Source organism: Nansenia antarctica (genome assembly GCF_963989245.1).
Source record: "Nansenia antarctica genome assembly, chromosome: 5".
NCBI lineage: Eukaryota > Metazoa > Chordata > Actinopteri > Argentiniformes > Microstomatidae > Nansenia > Nansenia antarctica.
Window position 1 is genome coordinate 35,498,668 of NC_137690.1, and position 23,718 is coordinate 35,522,385.

A 23,718-nucleotide genomic window follows, 5' to 3' on the forward strand; every position below is an offset into this window, starting at 1 on the left:
ACTATTGAAATGTCCCTCTGGAGTTGAAGTACATGGCTATGTGGTGGACGTAACGGAGATGTACTGAGACTTACTGAGCGTTAACTGTGCCCTTCTCCTTGGAGGTGAAGAGCAGTCTGAGGAGGATGTCCAGCAGGCGGTTTCTTAGCAGGATGAGGTTGGCTGAGAGGAGACCACCGAAGTCATCATCATTCCCTGGAAACACAAAACGCATACTGGACTGTCCATAGAGAAGATAATACAGGAACTATCAGTCAACTTAGATTTGAGCTTTAATGGCCTAAATGTCCAGATGTGTTGTGTGTCTGCAGTGTGTTTACCTCCATCTATCCTCTCCTAAATGTCCAGATGTGTTGTGTGTCTGCAGTGTGTTTACCTCCATCTATCCTCTCCTAAATGTCCAGATGTGTTGTGTGTCTGCAGTGTGTTTACCTCCATCTATCTTCTCCTCATTGTTGATCTCCATGACCACAAACTTCTCACACACAGCGAATGTGGGCAGAGTGGAGGAGATGAACTGGCCAAACCTGCACAAAAAAAAGAAAGATTTAACTGGGGCTGTAGACAGATGAAATGTGTGAATGACACTATCTTATGTCATCCATCAACAAAGACAGAGATACAAATAGGTCTGAAAACACAAAGATTTGTTCAGTAAAAGAAAAGAAAAAAAAAACACACAATGACCTCCATTACTCTAACATGAACATAAGCTTTGGATAATTAAGCTTGACTTCAGGGAGGTACCGCAGCAGGGGTTGGGGTTAGGGTTAGGTACCTCAGCAGGTCGTAGGGGTTGGGGTTAGAGTTAGGTACCGCAGCAGGTCGTAGGGTTTGGGGTTAGGGTGGGTTAGGCTTAGGGTTAGGTACCGCAGCAGGTCGTAGGGTTTGGGGTTAGGCTTAGGGTTAGGTACCGCAGCAGGTCGTAGGGGTTGGGGTTAGGGTTAGGGTGGGTTAGGGTTAGGTACCGCAGCAGGTCATAGGCAGGGTTTCTGCAGGTTTCAGCAAGTTCAATTTAAGACTTTTTAAGACCTTTTTAATGCCACTTTAAATGGAATTTAAGACCGAAAAAATATATATATGCGATGGTTAGGCGATTCCACTGTACTACAATACAAGCATAGCATGTCAATCAATGAGACTCATTCAAGTTTACTTGTTTTGTTTATTGAACATAAAAGCTCTGGTTCAATAACTTAATTAAATTAAAAGTGCAATTAGTTGGTCGGAAACATCTAACAAAAAACCCCCATCTACTTAACACACTCACGGCATGAGCCTCAATTCTGTGGCCTTACTCTCCAGTTCTGCCTCTATTTTTTTCAAATCACACATTTTTTCTTTGTATCTTTTCCTGAGGACGTTAGACTTTGTGATGAGCTGAGCCATCAAGGTGCCGGACTTCCCCTCAGCTTGCTCAGCAAACTTGTCTGCATCCTTCTCCAGAGAATCAGATACCACTAGAAGAGTTTGCTTCTTCCTTTTCAGCTCGATGATGTGCTCTTCTGCTGCTTTTCTTTTCTGCCCTTGTGCAGCGCTTTGCCTCTTCCTCTTCTCCAGGTCTAGGTGTTCTCTGTACTTTGACCTTGCTGATCCCACCGAAGTTAGCAGCTCCTTGGTGAGAGGGACATTGGCAACCCCCCCACAAACTGCAACATAGTCACAGACCAGTCTCTGGGCAATGACAGTGTCCTCCTGAATGTTAACGGTCTCCACCTCCTTGTTAATGGAGAAGCCTCTCTCGACTGTCGCCTGCCCATGGGATAGGAGAAGAAGCTTCTGACAGAAACCCCAGAGCTCAGGGTAGGGTTGGCTGAGGTAGCCATGCAGGAACACGTCAAGCCTGGTTTCCATGGGCCGGAAGGACAGGAAGTGCTCGTTTTTAGCCTCAACAGACAGGAAGTTCCCAAACTGTTGGATAATCACATCACCTATAACAAAACAGATGAAAGGAAATATGTGAAATATTATTTACATGATTAATCCTGATTAGCAGACAGGCTTATGTCCAATTGTCCATTGGCTAATAATCAGGGACAACATTTCCAGCTTTTCTATTAACTATTCATACCAGCAGAGACACCTCCAGACAACTGCTTGTCTTGCAGTAACTTCTGCACTAGACTTTTTATTCTTCCCTGGCACCAGTCTGGGTTGGCGTACATGACTGTGGGGTCCAGACATGCCATCTGTCTCACGATGGGGTACTTCAGGGGGCTCCTGTCCTGGACTTTCTTTAGGATATTTGACATACCCGTCATGCAGTCCTTCCTAAACTCTAGGGCAGTGAGCTCCCCTACGGTCCCCTTTCTCTGGAGGTCCTGACAGATGGGTAATGTGTTTTAAATACAACTGAATGGCCTAACACAGTATTCTCTCCTGCCTGTATATGGACCATCATTTGATATAAAGTTAAGTAATACATCTAAATTACCTTGAGGGCTGCCTCAGCACCCAGGCCTATGTCGGCTTCCTTCGGGTTGACCCAGCTCTTCTGATCAGCGACATCCAGCCTGACCAGCTGCAGTGGAGTGATGTCATTGAGATGCTCCCTCTTGACGAAACGCCTCAGCACACTCTGAAAGGGTAACAAGAAAATGCATGATGATTGTAAAGCAAGTACCTTTGATAACCACATTAACCATGAAATGCATTTCTATATAGTTATTTAAAATAATATCATATCACATATGCAATATATCAATAACAGTATGATAAGTAACCTTTACTTAGCCAAAACATAATCTTTCAGTAATTTTATGTATTGACTAAGGACGAGTTTAATTAATCAAGCCACCCAGTAGCATCTGCCATTTCTCCCTGCTCACACACACATTCAGCATGCCCACACACACTCAACTTGTTTTGCTTTTGTTGTTGATTGTTCATTATTAATTTGATTACCTTGGACAAGTCAGCCAAATCTTTGCCAAGGAATGGCATGACTGGTGTGTCAGTCTGGTACTTTGTGAGAAAGGGAGTGAAGGTCCTTGAGATGGCCATGAAGAACTGTAGCTTGGGCAAGATGAGCGGATCTCGCTGGGCTGCTTCGATGGTGTCAAATGACGCTGTCCCAGGGTTTGGCAACTTTTTTGTCTTCACTGCATCCACATACTTCACCAGTGATGGCCATACCTTTAATTCCACCATGTGTATGTATTATTTTATCATGCATGTCTATTTTATCATACATTGTGCAGCACCTTGTAACTTTGTTTAGAAAGGTGCTATATAAATCAAGATTTTAATTACCTCTATAGCCCTCTCCACAACTGGCAGGTTCTCAATCCACCGATGGCCACAGAATGGTAATGGGAAGACTGAGGATTTGGTGAGGGCAATGAAGTCATCCCTCCTCGCTGGTGTATTGTGGAAAACAAAGTGCATTGCTCTCAACACCTTGGTGGGAGAGAGGAGAATGCTGAATTAGCCATCATCTCTCATGGGGAATGACACAAAGTGTGTAAGGGAGCAATACTGCAGGTCCTTCCTCACTGCCCTATCAGACTGCTCAACCAGCAGCGCTCCCCAGTAGACCACACACACACAGACACATACCAGAACTAAACTGACAGAATGACTGAACTGTACACATAATGTGTGCAGACACTTTTGATTGCATAAACCCTTAGAAAAATAACTTAGGAGTTAATAGTATGAAACATCTGTAAATTCATGCTCTCTTTAAATCCTGTCAAGTGTCCACTTGCTGTAATATTCCAATTTGCCTTGTGGGACAAATGAAAGATTACTTCTCATAGTTATAATCATCTTACCTTCTCCAGTTGCCACATGGAGAATCCACACTTGAATGCGTTGTGTAGGGTATGGAGCCCACAGCTACCCACAACAACCAGCTGGGCACCACCATACTGCTCAGCATGCTCTTGCTGTAGAAGCTCCAGAAACTTCCAGTTAACATTGGGTCCATCCATGGAGATGGACACCATGTTCCTCAGGTTCAGTCTCTCCACACACTCCTGAGAATGACATGAATATGATGAGAATAATAACAATAATAATAAATGATGATGATAATGATGATTATAATAACAATAATAATAGCATGATTGCCAATGGTTCAATGTACTTTAACATTCTGTCTGCACACATCCTCAGTTAACAAACTATAACTCATCCATCTACTCCCTCTCCCTACGCCCTTAGATACTCTCTCTCCCCACCATCCCCCCGCCCGCTCCCGCGTCCCCTCTCCCTCTCTGTGGCTCTCTATAACGTGGAAATGACTAGACTACACCGCATCATTCCCTATGGTACGCCTACTATTATACTGAATCTACATGACATTGCCAGTATCTGCCAAAATTAATGTAAAGCTAATACTTTGTCATTGACAAAATGCACTTACCTTGAAGTGTTGCAGTAAATCTTGAGCTTTAGCGTGTCCCATGAACTGCGAGCCCAGGTAACGCGACTCCACTTGATCGCCGACCCAATACCGCACGTGCACGTCGAGTTGCTTGTTTTTTGTGGCATGATTCAAACTCTCGTCAAACATTAGAACAAAAACTGACTCGTTCACATTCGCGATCAGCTCGTTTCTGACGTAAGGAGCTAATCCGAAACGTATTATGTATGACGCCTTGTCCTTTCCACAAGCAAATGTAGTGGCGATTTGGGAGTCGGGAAACATAATCCGAAAGATATCTCCAATCCCCTCGTTGGAGGAGTAGGACTGGTGCTTTACCACTGTATTGAGAACCCACACAATCTCCGATTTCAGTGTAGGTGTTCCACCAAACGTTGCTCTGAGATCGCTAGCAGTGCTGCTAGCAGCGGCAGCCGTTGTCTGGGGCGCTGAGCCCGGGGCAGACACGCAGAACTGGGAGATTCCTGGCGTCTGCTGTTGGCCCTTAGCAGCCGTTTTATGCCTCTCGCTTTTTAGGTGGCTCTCAACCGCCTTAATGCCCATGGTGCCGAGTTTGAATGTTTTCCTACACACAGTGCATCTTGCTTCTTCTGGGTAGCCGGTGGACTTAAGCCAATCGCAAAATCTTCTGTCGTCAAGCCACCTCTCGTTGAACTTGCACTTCCCCATCTCGCAGACTGGCTAATGCTAGGTAGCAAGCACTGCAGCTGACTATAACCAAAGGAACGCAAGGGGGAGGAGTCTGCGCGCTACTCAATGAAATTAAACGTTTGCTCAATAGAAAAATGCCGCGAGAAAAAGTAAAATTAAATAGTCCTGCCCCGACAATTTTAAGACGTTTGGGTAAAGTATTTAAGACCAGTTTAAGACATTTGTAATGAATTTAAGACATTTTAAGGCATTAATTTTATATACATGAATTTAAGACTTTTTAAGACTTTTTAAGGATCCGCGGAAACCCTGATAGGGGTTGGGGTTAGGGTTAGGTACCGCAGCAGGTCATAGGGGTAAGGGTTAGGGTTAGGTACCTCAGCAGGTCGTAGGGGTTGGGGTTAGGGTTAGGTACCGCAGCAGGTCGTAGGGGTTGGGGTTAGGGTTAGGGTTAGGTACCGCAGCAGGTCGTAGGGGTTGGGGTTAGGGTTAGGTACCTCAGCAGGTCGTAGGGGTTGGGGTTAGGGTTAGGGTTAGGTACCTCAGCAGGTCGTTGGGGTTAGGGTTAGGTACCTCAGCAGGTCATAGGGTTTGGGGTTAGGGTGGGTTAGGGTTAGGTACCTCAGCAGGTCGTAGGGGTTGGGGTTAGGGTTAGGTACCGCAGCAGGTCGTAGGGGTTGGGGTTGGGGTTGGGGTTAGGGTTAGGGTTAGGTACCGCAGCAGGTCGTAGTGGTTGGGGTTAGGGTTAGGTACCTCAGCAGGTCGTAGGGGTTATGGTTAGGGTTAGGTACCGCAGCAGGTCGTAGGGGTTGGGGTTGGGGTTAGGGTTAGGTACCTCAGCAGGTCGTTGGGGTTAGGGTTAGGTACCTCAGCAGGTCATAGGGTTTGGGGTTATGGTTAGGGTGGGTTAGGGTTAGGTACTGCAGCAGGTCGTAGGGGTTGGGGTTGGGGTTAGGGTTAGGTACCTCAGCAGGTCGTAGGGGTTGGGGAAGCCCTGCAGCAGCAGGCTGAGCACGGAGCTGATGGCGGCGACAGTGGGCTGGGACAGAGATGTGTCCCTCAGGGTCAGCAGCAGCCTGGGGATCAGCTGGAACTCCCTCAGGAGCTTGGCGTTCTTGGCTGCCTCACTGTGAGCGGGAGGGGGGGGGGGGGGGGGTAGAGACAGTTTGTAAACACTTAGAAAGCATACAACACTGTACACTTGAGACCACTTGAAAGAGAACCTCCTCCCAAACGCCCTTGTTATCCATCATAGTATTTCACCACTTCTATTATCGCTAGTAGCGGGGGTGCAAACCTTTCATCAGTTTAATGGGGTTGATAGGTAGGTAGACTCCAGTACTTACCTAGACTCAGTGAGGAGCTCGATGAAATGCTCAAACAGAGACAAATGCAGCTCATAGGGTGCATGGAGCCACACCTGAGGGACAGAGAGACAGAACATGTCTAGATGCTACATACTCAATACCAGAGTGGTAGCATATGGAGCATGTCTAGATGCTACATACTCAATACCAGAGTGGTAGCATAAGGAAGAGTGGCTACATTAAAATGATTGGCTAGTCTTAAAAGCATCTATCATAGGGCTTTCACACCGGCAAAGAACCGTTCTGGTTCGCGTTCGCGTTCGGGAACCTCCGAACGTTGGTGCTGTCTGGCGAACCAGCCTGCGTTCATACCAGTGTAACCAGAACCATCAGGGTTCATACCAGTGTAACCAGAACCATCAGGGTTCATACCAGTGTAACCAGAACCATCAGGGTTCATACCAGTGTAACCAGAACCATCAGGGTCCATACCAGTGTAACCAGAACCATCCGCGTTCATACCAGTGTAACCAGAACCATCCGCGTCATCAAGGCTGGGTGATGAAGGGGCGGGATGAACAAAGCTGCTGCTTGGAAACAGGAAGTGTTGGACACTGGCAATGAGGATCATATCTTCCACTACAGTATCTGAAATAAACACTATTTTCAAAGAAACAAAACAAAAGACACTTTCTACACGCGTTCTCTTACTAACCAGCTGCTCCATTGCTGGAATAGAAATGGCTTACGAAATTTGCGTTCACGCATGTGTTAGCTGAGCATGTGAGGAAGATAGAGAGAATGATGAAACTTTTGATAATTCATTTGATCACTAATGATTAGATTTAGATTAGATTACATTTTGTCTCCTTCCTTCTTGCTGGTCTTTGCAGCCCATATTATGACACACCCACTGATGACGGTTCCAGACTTGGTGAAAGCCCTATCAGTGACTTATGGAAGAAGGATCATCAATAAAATGTAAACAACTGCGGAAATTGCATTTTAAAATGCAAAGAGCACCAGATCTGTAGGACCTAGTGTGCTCAAGGAATTCCTTGACTAGCATTTTCCTTCGAAACATGATTTGGAGCTTTAAATCGTTTGTTTACAAAAACAATGGAGTAATAACAGTAACTTTCATCAAAGATATCGTAATGAAAAAGAGCAAACGATTGTCCCGTCTTCACTGCTCTCCGACATACAGTAAGATGGCAGAGTGCCAGGGACAACTCTACAGTGTCATCTTTTCCCCCCTTCTGGGGAAGCCTTTGGATTGGACCTGGATCTTTAAACTATGGACTTTCACTCCGGTCGCAACACACTGTATTTCATAGTCTGTCGTATCTCCATTTTTGAAAGTCAAGTGAGTATAAGGCTGTGTTCGTAAATTCACTCTGAGAGCGCGGGAGCGCACACTGGGTTCAACGTCATAAGGGGACCAAGTCATTTGATTGGACAAGAGACATTCTGTGAGTGCTGATCAGATTTACGAACGCAGCCTGAGTTAGCAATATGGTCAGACAGGCGTAACTAGGTAAACATGGCTGCTTAGCAACAAGCTCCATTGGAACTATTGAGCCACCATAAACCATGTGACAGATGTTAGCCAATATAAAACTTCCCCTCCCCTCAATGTCGCACCGTGCTCAATAACATGATTCTGGCTCCATCTTGGCTCTGTGGAGAGCAGTTCCACTGAGTGGCTTTGGGTAAAATGTCAGCTAAATGCCAAACATGTCAATGTAAATGTGATGTAGACCAGCCCCACCTCAAAGTCACAGAGCAGGTCCTGGAAGGCGGTGGAGTTGGGGATGATGGAGGTCTCGTGGCCGCTGTCCACCGTGCCCACCAGGGAGAAGGTGAGGTGGAGGATGTGGCTGTTCAGCAACGACCGCTTCTTCTTCAGCAGCATGGCCAACAGCTAGACAACATACATGTTTTTTATTATCTATACAACATGCATGTTATTATTATCAACATCCTTACTCCTGTCTTATATATAGTATATATATAAATATATATATATATATATATATATATATATATATATATAAATATATATATATGCTAGACAACATACATGTTATTATTATCACCTGAAACCCAACATCCTTACTCCTGTCTTGCATGAAAAGGCATTGTATTATTAAAGTCTAATGGAATATTCTCTTGGCACACTTTGGGCCTGTTAATACCAATCAATCATCGTTGAATGCCACAGACTATTTGGAAGTGTTCGGCAATTGCTCTCAATGAACCAGACTTGTGGAGGTCTAAAAACATTTCTCTTTCTCTTTATCCATACATCTCTAGTATCTCCATCCATCCATGGGATTATCTACAGTCTAAACCATCTTATTAACTTCATCACCTACCAAAATAAAACTTTGCAAGCCCACAATGTTTCTTCAGGAACTTCCTTTTCTAGTTACAAGTACAGAGACACAACTGAGACAATAACAAGGCCAGAGGAAATGTGAAACACTTTACCTTCAACTAAGGATAACAAATTAGTTTGTTTAAAAACAGTTTGGCCAACAGTTTTGCATTCTGATACTTTCATCGTCCAAATATCTTTAATAAGTCAAGTTCCAGAGTAGAACCAGAAAAGAAACACTACCTGTGTAAGTGAGAGGCAGCTGTTATGAAATAAGGAACAATAGGAGAGTTGCATTATGGGGACAGAGGTTTCACCTGGTAGCCTTTGATGCGCTCCATCTCTTTGCTAGCCAGCGGGTTGCTCTTGACAACACACACCAGCGCCTTCACGGCCGCGTAGAGCCCCTCTACGTCTGACGCCATGGCAACAAGGCCTAAGATGGCAGCTGCCCCTCCGACGTACTGCAGGTTGGTAGCCACAGGCTTGGGGACAAATGCACGCACACCTAAGGAGAGGCAAAATAAAGGGACAGGACGACATTATCTATGAGAGAGTTTAGCTTTGACTACCTGCTGCAGCTTGACACTCAGGTTCTATCAATGATGAGGATGAGTGTCACGTTCGCTAAGTATTGTCCGACTGTCTGACCAATGTTTCCTGACCAGACCTTACCATGACTCCTCCCTCTGCCCCATGTACCTCACACTAAACTCAGCCCCATGTACCTCACACTAAACTCAGCCCCATGTACCTCACACTAAACTCAGCCCCATGTACCTCACACTAAACTCAGCATCTGTGCTAGGCAGAGTCACACGCCAACACCTCCCATGCAGCTTCTGTACTGTGTGAGGTTCTTACCCAGGTAACCGATGACGGCAGCTCCTATGGTGCGCGCCGGGCCATTGAGGTGACCAGCTGCGTTGTGGATGAGCTTGACCGGGGTGGCGTTTTCATGTGAGGATACAGCTAACTGCAGGGAGGGGAGAGAGCAAAGAAGAGGTCAAATCCAACTTCAAAAAGCTAAGACATGAGGGGGAGACATAGGAATGTTCAGTTCTATGAGGGGGAGACATAGGAATGTTCAGTTCTATGAGGGGGAGACATAGGTGTAGAATGTCAATAATTGTAATGGCAGGTTCATTTTAACAGTGAGAGAATATAAAAAATCATCACATTATTTGTGTTTTATTGAGTAAAATAAGTATTTCACCCCCTACCAACCAGCAAGAATTCTGGCTCCCACAGACCAGCTATGTGACCATGAGGCACACAGATTAGTCCTCTCACTTTAAGAAAGTACTCCTAATCTCAACTCATTACCTGTATAAAAGACACCTGTCCACAGAATCAATCAATCAATCAGATTCCAACCTCTCCACCATGGGCAATACCAAAGGTGACCGCGGCTGGTGAGCGTGCGAACCACACGCTCTCTCGAAGGGGTTAAAAAGTCAAAGTGAAACCTGTTTGAGAATGGCCTTGCTGTCTTCAATGCTAGGCTAACCTGTTTGAGAATGGCTTTGCTGTCTTCTAGGCTAGACTAACCTGTTTGGCGATGGCCTTGCTGTCCAGCTTGTTGTAGACCTTCCTGATTTTGGCCACAGTCAGGGCAGACACGGAGAGGGCGTAGAGGCTGAAGGAGACCTTCTCCTCAGGGACGAGGGCCACTGGAGACGGAGGGACAGCCTCAGCTTTGGCCTCCTTACCTGGACAGAGAGAGACAAACACAATCAGCCTCTGGTGCATCAATACTATTCAGTAAAACACTCACCTGGTTAAGCCTCTCATGGCTTTTCTAAGAGAAACAGCAAATTATAACCAGATAAGACATTTAGTTTTACATTATGATATGACTCAATTAATACCAAAATGATCAAAATAACATGTCATACATCTTAACCTCGTTGGGATGAACATCTTTGCAGATTGGAGCTACACAGGTAGCTCATTTGAAATGAGTGACGCCTCGTCACACGTCCCATCAATCAGATAATGCCTTAGATTATTTATTTTATAGGACACACTTCTAGTAGCTAATTCAGTTGTTCCTTCAGGTATTCTTACATTGTCTTCTTTCTTCTTCTTAAGCAAATGCTGTAAGCAACTGGCAACCACTCTCCAAAACTAGACCTACCCGGTCGGAAAAGACGACGTCAAGACGACGCACATAACAACAAGCAACCATCACATAACAACAAGCAACCATCTACGGGAGGGTTCTGGGAATGGAACATCCGATGAAATTGCGAACATTCTCTCATCGCTCCGTCCAGGTTCAACCCTCCGAATTCTCCATCTCAGACACATGGGCAAGTCTAACTCTGGAGGAGGTGTGGGCTGGTCTAACTCTGGAGGAGGTGTGGGCTGGTTTAACCTCTGGAGGAGGTGTGGGCAGGTCTAACTGGAGGAGGTGTGGGCTGGTCTAACTGGAGGAGGTGTGGGCTGGTCTAACCTCTGGAGGAGGTGTGGGCTGGTCTAACCTCTGGAGGAGGTGTGGGCTGGTCTAACCTCTGGAGGAGGTGTGGGCTGGTCTAACCTCTGGAGCAGGGGTGGGCTGGTCTAACCTCTGGAGGAGGTGTGGGCTGGTCTAACCTCTGGAGGAGGTGTGGGCTGGTCTAACCTCTGGAGGAGGTGTGGGCTGGTCTAACCTCTGGAGCAGGGGTGGGCTGGTCTAACCTCTGGAGGAGGTGTGGGCTGGTCTAACCTCTGGAGCAGGGGTGGGCTGGTCTAACCTCTGGAGGAGGTGTGGGCTGGTCTAACCTCTGGAGGAGGTGTGGGCTGGTCTAACCTCTGGAGGAGGTGTGGGCTGGTCTAACCTCTGGAGGAGGTGGGCTATGCGAGACAGAGAACATATATGAAACCTCCGTACGCAACAAATGTATTTGATAGCAGCAGTAGGATGATGTGTTTTTAAAGACATATTTGTTAAGGACACAGAAAAAATTAAAAAATTAAATTACCTTTGAATACGACACAGACTGGATAAATAACTTTTCAGAATGTCAAATGTTTTTAGAGGGTTATGTTTACATTCTTGTGTTTAGGTTTACATACACTGTATATAAGTTTACTACTTCATATGTTTATATATTTATAAAAGTAACACTCCCCTGTGCTTAAGATTCTCTTTTGGCAGGACCTGTGCCCATGCTGGATGCAGAACGATGCAGATATAACACTAAATTTATGGACAGTGTGTACGCCGATAATATGCAAGGAACTTTTCCTGGATACATGGTGTACAGGTTTTTCGCCCTTGCTTGCTTGCTTTGCGCCGGTGGTCCTTGGGCCTCCCGTTGGGGGCCCCCGGCTGCCCCGTGTGCCTGGTCTGTTCCGCCGCCGGGGCACCTGCTTGGCCGTCCTTGTGCTCGTCTTCGTCCTTTGTTGTCTGTGCTTGCTTGGCTGGGCCGGGTGTGCTGGTGGTGGGGCGGGCTGGGTGTGTGGGGCGGCGGGGGCTACCCGGGGGGGGGTGTGGGGGTCCACTGCTGGGTACTGGAAGGCAAACTGGCTAGTAGTCGCTCTATGTGTAGAGGGCTGCAAGGGAATTTTCCTGGCTACATAGTGTACAGGTTTTTACTTTTGCCTGCTTGCGGCTGTCAGTATTGATTGATTGATTGATTGACTGAGAATGTTCATTATGTGAAGCGCATTGAGTTGCATCTTGTAAGAAATGCGCTATACAAATAACATTTGATTTGATTTGATTTGATCCCCTGTCTATATACCCCCCTGTGAATAGGCCATATAGTGTATATAAGTATAGAAGTTTACATAATAGATACATTCTCAGATTCCTACCGATCACTAATCCCCTATTTATATCCCCCTATGTATGTCTATTTATGTCTATTATTAATGTCTATTAATGTCTATTTATGTCTCATTCTTGTGTTTTATTATCTTAGGACAGTGTTGATTGTTAGCACCTAGGGTTTGCATTTTAATGTTGTTGTACCCGTACAATGACAATAAAGATCATTCCTTCATTAATTCCTTCATGTCAGACGGGGACTCACAGGGCAGGTAAACGGCCTGGAAGCTGCCCACGTAGTTGGGGCCCAGCTCGTAGACGGGTCCCACGCTGGAGGCGGGCAGCACCTCCTCCAGGAAGTGTGTGGGGCCGAGCCGCCACACCAGGGAGGAGAGCTGGCGCTGGGCGGGCGGCGTGCCCACGTAGCTGTACACCGTGCTCACCACCGGGGGGTTGGTGGACCCCGAACCTCCAGGGGCACTGTGGATGTAGTGAAGCTGCAGGGGGGGGCAGAGGAGGGGGGGGCAGAGGAGGGGGGGGCAGAGGAACAGGGGAAGGAAAGAGGTGGTGAGAGGGGGAGAGAGTGTTACATGTAAGAGTGTAACCCTGACTTGTACTTCTCAACAACTTTGTCTCGGACTTGTTTGGAGAGTTCCTTGGTCTTCATGGCAGTGTTTGGTTGGTGGTGCCTCTTGCTTAGGTGTTGCAGCCTCTGGGGCCTTTCAGAAAAGGTGTGTATGTACTGACAGATCAAGTGACACATAGATTGCATACAAGTGGACTTCATTTCACTAATTATGTGACTTCTGAAGGTAATTGGTTGCACCAGAAGTTTTTAGGGGCTTCATAACAAAGGGGGTGATACATATGCACATGCCAATTTTCAGTTCTTTATTTTTTTTAATTCTTTTTTTATATATACTGTATATTTCTCATTTCATTTAAAAACTAACACTATTTTGTGCAGATTCATCAAATAAAATTCTGATTATTTTTTATTTTTTTAAATTACAGGTTGTTATGTAATAAAATAGGTTAAAAGCCAAGGGGGGTGAATACTTTTGTAAGGCACTGTACATGCACAGTGTGTCACACGGGAAAGGAAACCTCCTTATCAGCAGTGGTGAGGGGGAGGGGCTTGTGAGGGGGACTGTTTCACTCCCTCTGATCTCAAGGTCATCTGAGAACTAAACCACTTGTGACACAACCGCAGTAGGCGATCACTGTGATGCTGTCTTCTTCACCACTACACTCCCAGGGTACCTCGCTGTTACAACAGAAGGCTGTTTTTGACATAGCTGCACTGCATCTACCACTGATACTACATCTACCACTGATACTACATATTACATATCAACAAGTCATTTAATATGTTAACTGGACTGTCAGACCACAACCTGATCCTGGTGGCCAGACAGCTGAATAACACCTTAGACCTGCAAGAGAATCGGACAGAATCCCCAAAAGTGAGCAGGATAACTTTAAAACTGCCTTCCAACATCTAAACTGGAATCTGGAGAAACATCTGGAGGAAGACAGTCAGATATTAAATAAAATACAGAACATAATTACTCAACATACACAGGTCAAAACAGAATAGTCTTCCTTGGATAAACCCAAACATTCTAAAAGTAATGACAGAGCGTGATACTGCATCATTAAAAATAGCCCTTAGATCAAAACTACAACATGATAAGTACTGTTATGTCATGGTAAGGAACAAGGTAGTAAGAGAGCTTAGAAAAGCCAAAGCACATTTCTTTATGACTGCTATTAATGAGGCCGGAGGTAATGCTAAAATGATCTGGACTCAGTTAACACAGCTGACAGGACAACAGCATGACACCAGAACAACATGGGAAGTTAACCTGGACCCTCACAACGACCAGCTGAGGTAGCAGAGCCTTTACTCACTACTGTGTTGACTCTGTGGCTCATATTGCACAGGGGTTTTCAGTTAAGTTTTACCCAAAAGAAAATGTTGTTTGCTGGTTTCACCGCTGCAAAAAAGACTATTCTTCAACATTGGCACCTGACTTCTGCATGAACACTTCCTGGTTGTCCTCTGTACAGAGGGTTGTGACTCTTGATGCACAGCGGCCAGACTGAACAAAGCGAGGCCCAGGACAGCTGATGCGTGGAAGTCTTACTCATTGAACTTGACCAGTTGACTACTTTGTCATTTGATTTTCCGTATACCCCAATCTGGAATGTGTTATATTCCTACTATTTGGCTACTATTTGTCCACTACACTACCCTTTTAGTTTTTAGTTTTTGTTTTCTTTATTTTTTCCCTCCTTTCCTTTCTTGTTATGTATTGTCATTGTTATGTTTTGTTAAAAGCAATAAAAAAATATCGATCACAAAAAAAAAAGAACTCAACACCTACATCATTCAGCTATCAGTTAAACAAATTGATGATTAAAACACAAACCTGTCAGCACCGAAATGTTCCATGTTACATGTCTCTGTGTCATGTTCCATGTTCTATGTGTCTGTGACATGTTACATGTTTTATGTGTCTGTGTCATGTTCCATGTTCTATGTGTCTGTGTCATGTTCCATGTTCTATGTGTCTGTGTCATGTTACATGTTCTATGTGTCTCTGTCAGGCTCCATGTTCTATGTCTCTGTGTCATGTTATATGTGTCTGTGTCATGTTCCATGTTCTATGTGTCTGTGTCATGTTACATGTTCTATGTCTCTGTGTCATGTTCCATGTTCTATGTGTCTGTGTCATGTTACATATTCTATGTCTCTGTGTCATGTTCCATGTTATATGTGTCTGTGTCATGTTACATGTGTCTGTGTCATGTTACATGTGTCTGTGTCATGTTACATGTTCTATGTGTCTGTGTCATGTTACATGTTCTATGTGTCTGTGTCATGTTACATGTTCTATGTGTCTGTGTCATGTTCCATGTTCTATGTGTCTGTGTCATGTTACATGTTCTATGTGTCTGTGTCATGTTACATGTTCTATGTGTCTGTGTCATGTTACATGTGTCTGTGTCATGTTACATGTTCTATGTGTCTGTGTCATGTTACATGTTCTATGTGTCTGTGTCATGTTACATGTTCTATGTTTCTGTGTCATGTTACATGTTCTATGTGTCTGTGTCATGTTCCATGTTCTATGTGTCTGTGTCATGTTACATGTTCTATGTGTCTGTGTCATGTTCCATGTTCTGTGTCTGTGTCATGTTACATGTTCTATGTGTCTGTGTCATGTTACATGTTCTATGTGTCTGTGTCATGTTACATGTGTCTGTGTCATGTTACATGTTATATGTCTCTGTGTCATGTTACATGTTCTATGTGTCTGTGTCATGTTACATGTTCTATGTGTATGTGTCATGTTACATGTTCTATGTGTCTGTGTCATGTTCCATGTTCTATGTGTCTGTGTCATGTTACATATTATATGTGTCTGTGTCATGTTACATGTTCTATGTTACATGTTCTATGTCTCTGTGTCATGTTCCATGTTCTATGTGTCTGTCATGTTCCATGTGTCTGTGTCATGTTACATGTTCGATGTGTCTGTGTAATTTTACATGTTACATGTTCTATGTGTCTGTGTCATGTTACATGTTCTATGTTACATGTTATATGTCTCTGTGTCATGTTACATGTTACATGTTCTATGTCTCTGTGTCATGTTACATGTTCCATGTGTCTGTGTCATGTTACATGTTCTATGTTACATGTTCTATGTGTCTGTGTCATGTTACATGTTCTATGTATCTGTGTCATGTTACATGTTCTATGTTACATGTTCTATGTGTATGTGTCATGTTACATGTTCTATGTCTCTGTGTCAAGTTACATGTTCTATGTCTCATGTTACATGTTCTATGTGTCTGTGTCAGGTTACATGTTCTATTTCTCTGTGTCATGTTATATGTTCTATGTGTCATGTTCTATGTGTCATGTTACATGTTCTATGCGTCTGTGTCATGTTACATGTTCTATGTGTCTGTAGCTGCGTTTCCATACACCCTAGAATTTCGCAAAACCGACATATCGAAAAGAATTACTGGTAATGGAAACAGCACATTTTCGAAAAACCTCCCAATTATCGATAAAAAGTTTTCACGCTCTCAGGAGGTGGTATTTGAAACGTTTCGATATTGAAGTATTTCGAAAAAGTGTAATGGAAACGGTTTTTTCGCAACTTCGCGTCAAGGTTGCCAGCTTGTAAAGGGCGATAGCCACTCGCTTTCGAGTAGGAACTGCCTCCCGGGGGCATAACGGGTCTGGGGCCACAAGGTCTTCAATAGAATCACACAGCACATTGAACGTTTCCCGGTTCATCCTGAAATTCTGAATCCACAATGCCTCTGTGAATTCCTCTAAAACAATTCTCTCCCAGAAATCCTTCAAACGTGCTCGTTCCCACACATACGGACTCTGCCGTTCGTGGTGGATCACCCGCTGCCTTCGTCTTCTGTTGTTGACAACCACAACAGCAGCAGCTGTGGCCATCAAAACAACAGTTCCAGCTCGCAACATGTTTGGAATATCCATCTTTTGCTCTTCCTTCTTCCGCAAAATTGAATTTCGCGGGAGATAGCAGCGTATTACCCTCGCGAGACGAGGATGCGTGACTCATGAGAAGCGAAATACATTTGAATGGAAACGGCTGCATTATCGTAATTGTACTTTTTCGAAATGTTAGAAATATCGCATTTATTTTTCGAAAAACTCTAATGGAAACACACCTTGTGTCATGTTACATGTTCTGTGTCTGTGTCATGTTACATGTTATATGTCTCTGTGTCATGTTACATGTTCTATGTCTCTGTGTTATGTTACATGTTACATGTACTATGTCATGTTAAATGTTATACATGTCTGTGTCATGTTACATGTTATATGTATCTGTGTCATGTTACATGTTACATGTCTCTGTGTCATGTTACATGTTATATGTCTCTGTGTCATGTTACATGTTCTATGTTACATGTTCTATGTGTCTGTGTCATGTTACATGTTCTATGTCTCTGTGTCATGTTACATGTTACATGTTCTATGTCTCTGTATTATGTTACATGTTATATGTGTCATGTTACATGTTCTATGTTATATGTCATGTTACATGTTCTATGTCGCTGTGTACATGTTCTATGTCTCTGTGTCATGTTCCATGTTCTATGTCTCTGTGTCATGTTATATGTTCTATGTGTCTGTGTCATGTTACATGTTCTATGTGTCTGTGTCATGTTACATGTTCTATGTGTCTGTGTCATGTTACATGTTCTATGTGTATGTGCCATGTTACATGTTCTATGTGTATGTGTCATGTTACATGTTCTATATATCTGTGTCATGTTACATGTTCTATGTGTATGTGTCATGTTACATGTTCTATGTGTATGTGTCATGTTACATGTTCTATGTGTCTGTGTCATGTTACATGTTCTATGTCTCTGTGTCATGTTACATGTTCTATGTGTCTGTGTCATGTTCTATGTGTCTGTGTCATGTTACATGTTCTATGTGTCTCTGTCAGGCTCCATGTTCTATGTCTCTGTGTCATGTTCTATGTGTCTGTGTCATGTTACATGTTCTATGTGTCTCTGTCAGGCTCCATGTTCTATGTCTCTGTGTCATGTTCTATGTGTCTGTGTCATGTTCCATGTTCTATGTGTCTGTGTCATGTTACATGTTATATGTCTCTGTGTCATGTTCCATGTTCTATGTGTCTGTGTCATGTTACATGTTCTATGTCTCTGTGTCATGTTCCATGTTCTATGTGTCTGTGTCATGTTCCATGTGTATGTGTCATGTTACATGTTCTATGTGTCTGTGTCATGTTACATGTTATATGTGTCTGTGTCATGTTAAATGTTCTATGTGTCTGTGTCATGTTAAATGTTATATGTGTATGTGTCAGATTACATGTTCTATGTGTCTGTGTCATGTTACATGTTCTGTGTCTGTGTCATGTTACATGTTCTATGTGTCTGTGTCATGTTACATGTTCTATGTGTCTGTGTCATGTTACATGTTATATGTGTCTGTGTCATGTTACATGTTCTGTGTCTGTGTCATGTTCCATGTTCTATGTGTCTGTGTCATGTTACATATTCTATGTGTCTGTGTCATGTTACATGTTCTATGTGTCTGTGTCATGTTACATGTTATATGTGTCTGTGTCATGTTAAATGTTCTATGTGTCTGTGTCATGTTAAATGTTATATGTGTATGTGTCAGATTACATGTTCTATGTGTCTGTGTCATGTTACATGTTCTGTGTCTGTGTCATGTTACATGTTCTATGTGTCTGTGTCATGTTACATGTTCTATGTGTCTGTGTCATGTTACATGTTATATGTGTCTGTGTCATGTTACATGTTCTGTGTCTGTGTCATGTTCCATGTTCTATGTGTCTGTGTCATGTTACATATTCTATGTGTCTGTGTCATGTTACATGTTCTATGTATCTGTGTCATGTTACATGTTCTATGTGTATGTGTCATGTTACATGTTCTATGCGTATGTGTCATGTTACATGTTCTATGTTTCTGTGTCATGTTACATGGTCTATGTCTTTGTGTCATGTTACATGTTCTATGTTGCAAGTTATATGTCTCTGTGTCATGTTATATGTTCTATGTGTCTGTGTCATGTTACATGTTCTATGTCTCTGTGTCATGTTACATGTTCTATGTCTCTGTGTCATGTTACATGTTCTATGTGTCTGTGTCATGTTACATGTTCTATGTTATATGTCTCTGTGTCATGTTACATGTTCTATGTGTATGTGTCATGTTACACGTTCTATGTGTCTGTGTCATGTTACATGTTACATGTTCTATGTCTCTGTGTCATGTTACATGTTCTATGTCTCTGTGTCATGTCAGCTTGTTCGTTGTTGTCTAAGCTGAACGCTATGTCTGTGCTGTGTTGTCTATATGCATGTACTGTGTTTCTGTGTGTTACTGTGTTGTCTATATGTCTGTACTGTATTTCTGTGTGTTACTGTGTTGTCTATATGTATGTACTGTGTTTTTTGTGTGTTACTGTGTTGTCTATATGCCTGTACTGTGTTTCTGTGTGTTACTGTGTTGTCTATATGTCTGTACTGTGTTTCTGTGTTGTCTATATGTCTGTACTGTGTTTCTGTGTGATACTGTGTTGTCTATATGTCTGTACTGTGTTTCTGTGTGATACTGTGTTTCTATATGTCTGTACTGTGTTGCTGTGTGTTACTGTGTTATCTGTATGTCTGTACTGTGTTTCTGTGTGTTACTGTGTTTCTACATGCCTGTACTGTGTTTGTGTGTTACTGTGTTGTCTATATGTCTGTACTGTGTTTTTGTGTGTTACTGCTTACTTGTACTGTGTTGTTATTGTATGGGCTTATCCATTTATCTTTTTAATGACCTGTATTGTATTTGATGACTTATTAATTTAATGTACAGTATTAAGTTTGCCATGTATGCTTCTACTGTGTGATGTTATTTTATCATTTTAGGAAGCTTTTTTATAACTGGCGAGGGACTATGGATGGACATCTGCCTTCTGGCTAAATCTGGCGTATTTACATGTTTTAAATGTTCATTAATATGCATTGTCCCTTTAGAAATAAAATAAACATAAACATCTACTGCTGATACTACATCTAGCACTGATACTACATCTACTCTCACAATTAACATCAATGTCCGGTCTAAATTTCATGGGAATAGCTGCAATGGAAATATGTTGAATGAAACATTTTTGATGTGCTGAATACTTATTTCCCCCCACTGTGTCTCAGGACTCCTTCCTTACCTTGACAGTGCTGACCAGCTGGCCGTCCAGGTAGAGTGTGGCCATACTGTTCTTCAGCATGCCTTTACTCATCACCAACACTAGGTGGTGCCACTGGCCCTCTGCGATCAGGTCCCCACAGCGGAAGCGAGCGCAGCAGGGCAGGATCTCGTAGAAGGAGGACTCCTCGCTGAAGTCGTCCACTGAGGAAGGGAAACATTGTGCAAACGTTACAGAAATAGAAATGTCGCCAGTGGTGTTTCCGCTGGGTTTGGGTTTGACTGATGGCTGGCTGTATGTGCTGTGGTACATCTGGTGTAAGATCGTCCCAATGTGTCGCTATGTGAATGTTTTAGATTCAATTATTTAACTGGAGGAGACTGCATGGTTGAATTATGTAAAGATGTGAATCCTGGGAGGTTTCAGGGAGGAAGAGAGAAGCAATTCTCCACTTTTGTCCTTCATTACTTCATGACCACATTACCATTGCAAATCTCTCATAAGTTAAAAGATAAGCAATATTTGTTTGTGTGTACGTGTACGTGTACGTGTGTGTGTGTATGTGTGTGTGTGCGTGTGTGTGTAGGCTTGTGTGCCTGCATGTGACTTAGTATACATCTTCTGTGTAAATGTGTGTTTGCCTGTGTGCATTTGCATTGCATATGACAAGTATTTGCATTTTTCTGTGTGCCAGCATATGAACATACATACAGTAAGTGTGTGTGTGTGTGTGTGTGTGTGTGTGTGTTTGTTGTTAGAGGCCTTCAAATGTCTGGTCTATCTAAGAGAAGGGCCAAACAGTTAGCAAAGTATTGCTCAGTATATCTGCTATTATTGGAGCCGCTCAATATGGAGAAGGCGGTGCTTCTTGTACCCATGAGCTGGAGACTGTCTGTTGTACAGTACTGATACTGTATCTGTCAACCCACTGTAATCATCATTTAGTGTGAATAACATCCTGTGTGTAGCATAACTGGTTGTTGGCTCAGCACTTCTGTAACTGACTGTTTTCATAATGTCAAAATGCACTGATAGTATTTATGTCCTTTAGATATTGTACATGTATGTGGACATAAATAAAGCATTTAAAATGTGTGTGTGCGTGTATGTGTGTGTGTGTGCGTGCGCCCCACCATAGCTCTGCAGCAGCTCCTCCTTGGTGGACACGGTGAGGCAGCGGTCCTTGGCAGACAGAACCAGGGCCAGACAGACGTAGTGCTGCTCTGAGGAGGAGGCCCGGCGCACCACGGTCAGCAGCCGCACCGGGTGGTGGTGGGGGGCGGAGCTGAAACGCTCCACACAGAACCAGGTGGAGTAGCTCAGGCCTGAGGGGGGGGGGAACAGACGCTCACCTGGGGGAAGAGGAGGAAGAGTAATTTACATCCTCAGGATAGCTTCACCACGCTTTCACTGTCCTAGTAAACAAACGCTGCTATCGTGTTACGCTCGTGGTAAAAAAAAGAAAAAAGTGGAGAAACTGAAAGCGGTGATGCTAAAGAATGTTTGAGTGAGGTAACAGGTGAATGTTACCATGGTAACAGGTGAATGTTTGAGTGTGGTAACAGGTGGATGTTTGAGTGTGGTAACAGGTGAATGTTACCATGGTAACAGGTGAATGCTTGAGTGAGGTAACAGGTGAATGTTTGAGTGAGGTAACAGGTGAATGTTTGAGTGAGGTAACAGGTGAATGTTACCATGGTAACAGGTGGATGTTTGAGTGTGGTAACAGGTGCATGCTTGAGTGAGGTAACAGGTGAATGTTTGAGTGAGGTAACAGGTGAATGTTACCATGGTAACAGGTGGATGTTTGAGTGTGGTAACAGGTGCATGCTTGAGTGAGGTAACAGGTGAATGTTTGAGTGAGGTAACAGGTGAATGTTACCATGGTAACAGGTGGATGTTTGAGTGTGGTAACAGGTGAATGTTACCATGGTAACAGGTGAATGTTTGAGTGAGGTAACAGGTGAATGTTTGAGTGTGGTAACAGGTGGATGTTACCATGGTAACAGGTGAATGTTTGAGTGTGGTAACAGGTGAATGTTTGAGTGAGGTAACAGGTGAATGTTACCATGGTTACAGGTGGATGTTTGAGTGTGGTAACAGGAGAATGTTTGAGTGAGGTAACAGGTGAATGTTTGAGTGAGGTAACAGGTGAATGTTTGAGTATGGTAACAGGTATGGTGGAATTATATGCCTCTAAGACATTTTATTTATTGATAAGACATTCATTACCTTTGAGACTAAATTCACAAGTCACTAGACAGTCAGACTGTCTGGGCAGAATCAACACATTGACGACCTCAGCCTAGTAGACAATGAAACCAGTTTCTCTACTTGAAGCTTGACATTGGCTAGACAACAGGCACATTTAAATGATCACAAAGACCTAATTGCTCTCTTTTCTCTTAAACCTGCATTCCAATTTCGTTGTTTGGTACCTGTACTGTAGCAATGACAATAAAGACCATTCATTCATTCATTCATTCATTCATTCATTCATAGAGAGACTGAGCAATCTAGAGCAGTTCTGGGCCTTTGTTTTCCCTCGGTCCAATGCTCTGAAACTGGACCAGACCAGTTTGTGACTTTTGTTCCCCTTTTCCACCTTTGTGTCTCTAGGAGAAAGTGGGGGTCGATCACAGCCAGCCCTCCCCATACAGGAAATGCCTGTGATTGGCCTGTACCTCACCTGAGGGCGGGCTTGTTGTCTGAGTGTACCTGAGTGTATAAAATACAGATTTGCCCCTGTGTCTGGACTTTCAGAGAACCTTTGTTGTATCAAGATAGATCTTGACACGCTGTAAACGTTCTCCTCTTGCAAGAGTATATATTAAAAATACTTTTCCTATGCAATTTGAAATGAAGCAGGCTGCCTTTTTGATCTTATTTTTAGATACTTAAGAAATTCTCTAACACAGGTGGGAGAATATGGATAGCATCTTTGAGAATCAGCTCTGTTCCCAGTCGCCATACTGTATTCCTACTTCCAAGTGGTCAAAACGGTGGAGAAACTCATCCCACCTACGATGCTACCACTGCTCTGATATATCGGTGGGTCCTAGTCCTAGCCTCCAGGAGCTGTTCAGAGAAAACAGCTTTGTTAATACATAGTAATACACCCTAACACCCTATAATACACCGAACCTTAGACAACCAGCCCTGTTCTTATCACTGACGGATGTCAACGCTACTGTAACACTGAACCCAGTGTAAGAACCCAGTGTAAGAACCCATTGTTTCCTAAACACAGAATGAGGAGGACGTCAACAATGGAAGACGTTAAATATTATGTGCAATATGACAACCCATGTGTACATAAGGTTCAGATATATGAAAACGTTAGGATATTTATAGCATAGCATAGGGTACAGCACAGTGTTTTATTGTATAGTAGTATAGTATAGTAGATAGTATACATAGCCTTTATTTATGTCAACCAGCTCTTTTCTCTTGTTTTTAGTATTTTTTCCA

At 43.4% G+C, this 23,718-nt stretch overlaps 2 protein-coding genes across 2 annotated transcripts in view; both read right to left on the minus strand.

Annotated features, from left to right (window-relative positions):
- Window positions 1-23,718, minus strand: part of wdfy3 (WD repeat and FYVE domain containing 3) — a gene marked incomplete at both ends in the record, with an annotated part of 216,286 nt that overhangs the window by 87,269 nt on the left and 105,299 nt on the right. The window contains 11 exons of the mRNA XM_080531591.1: window positions 75-195; window positions 433-527; window positions 6,007-6,168; window positions 6,388-6,461; window positions 8,120-8,272; window positions 9,046-9,236; window positions 9,593-9,704; window positions 10,280-10,440; window positions 12,751-12,982; window positions 20,269-20,450; window positions 21,381-21,599. Of these exons, the coding sequence (XP_080387717.1) occupies window positions 75-195; window positions 433-527; window positions 6,007-6,168; window positions 6,388-6,461; window positions 8,120-8,272; window positions 9,046-9,236; window positions 9,593-9,704; window positions 10,280-10,440; window positions 12,751-12,982; window positions 20,269-20,450; window positions 21,381-21,599 (1,702 nt within the window). The remainder of the gene's footprint in view (window positions 1-74; window positions 196-432; window positions 528-6,006; window positions 6,169-6,387; window positions 6,462-8,119; window positions 8,273-9,045; window positions 9,237-9,592; window positions 9,705-10,279; window positions 10,441-12,750; window positions 12,983-20,268; window positions 20,451-21,380; window positions 21,600-23,718) is intronic.
- Window positions 2,129-5,265, minus strand: LOC308159094 (uncharacterized protein; the record flags this gene model as incomplete). The annotated part of the gene is made up of 6 exons (XM_080532849.1): window positions 3,777-5,265; window positions 3,253-3,399; window positions 2,905-3,135; window positions 2,435-2,578; window positions 2,199-2,321; window positions 2,129-2,149 (listed from the first exon to the last, which is right to left on the minus strand). The coding sequence occupies exons 1-6, from the start codon at window positions 3,948-3,950 to the stop codon at window positions 2,129-2,131; spliced, it is 840 nt and encodes a 279-aa protein (XP_080388975.1). The 5' UTR covers window positions 3,951-5,265.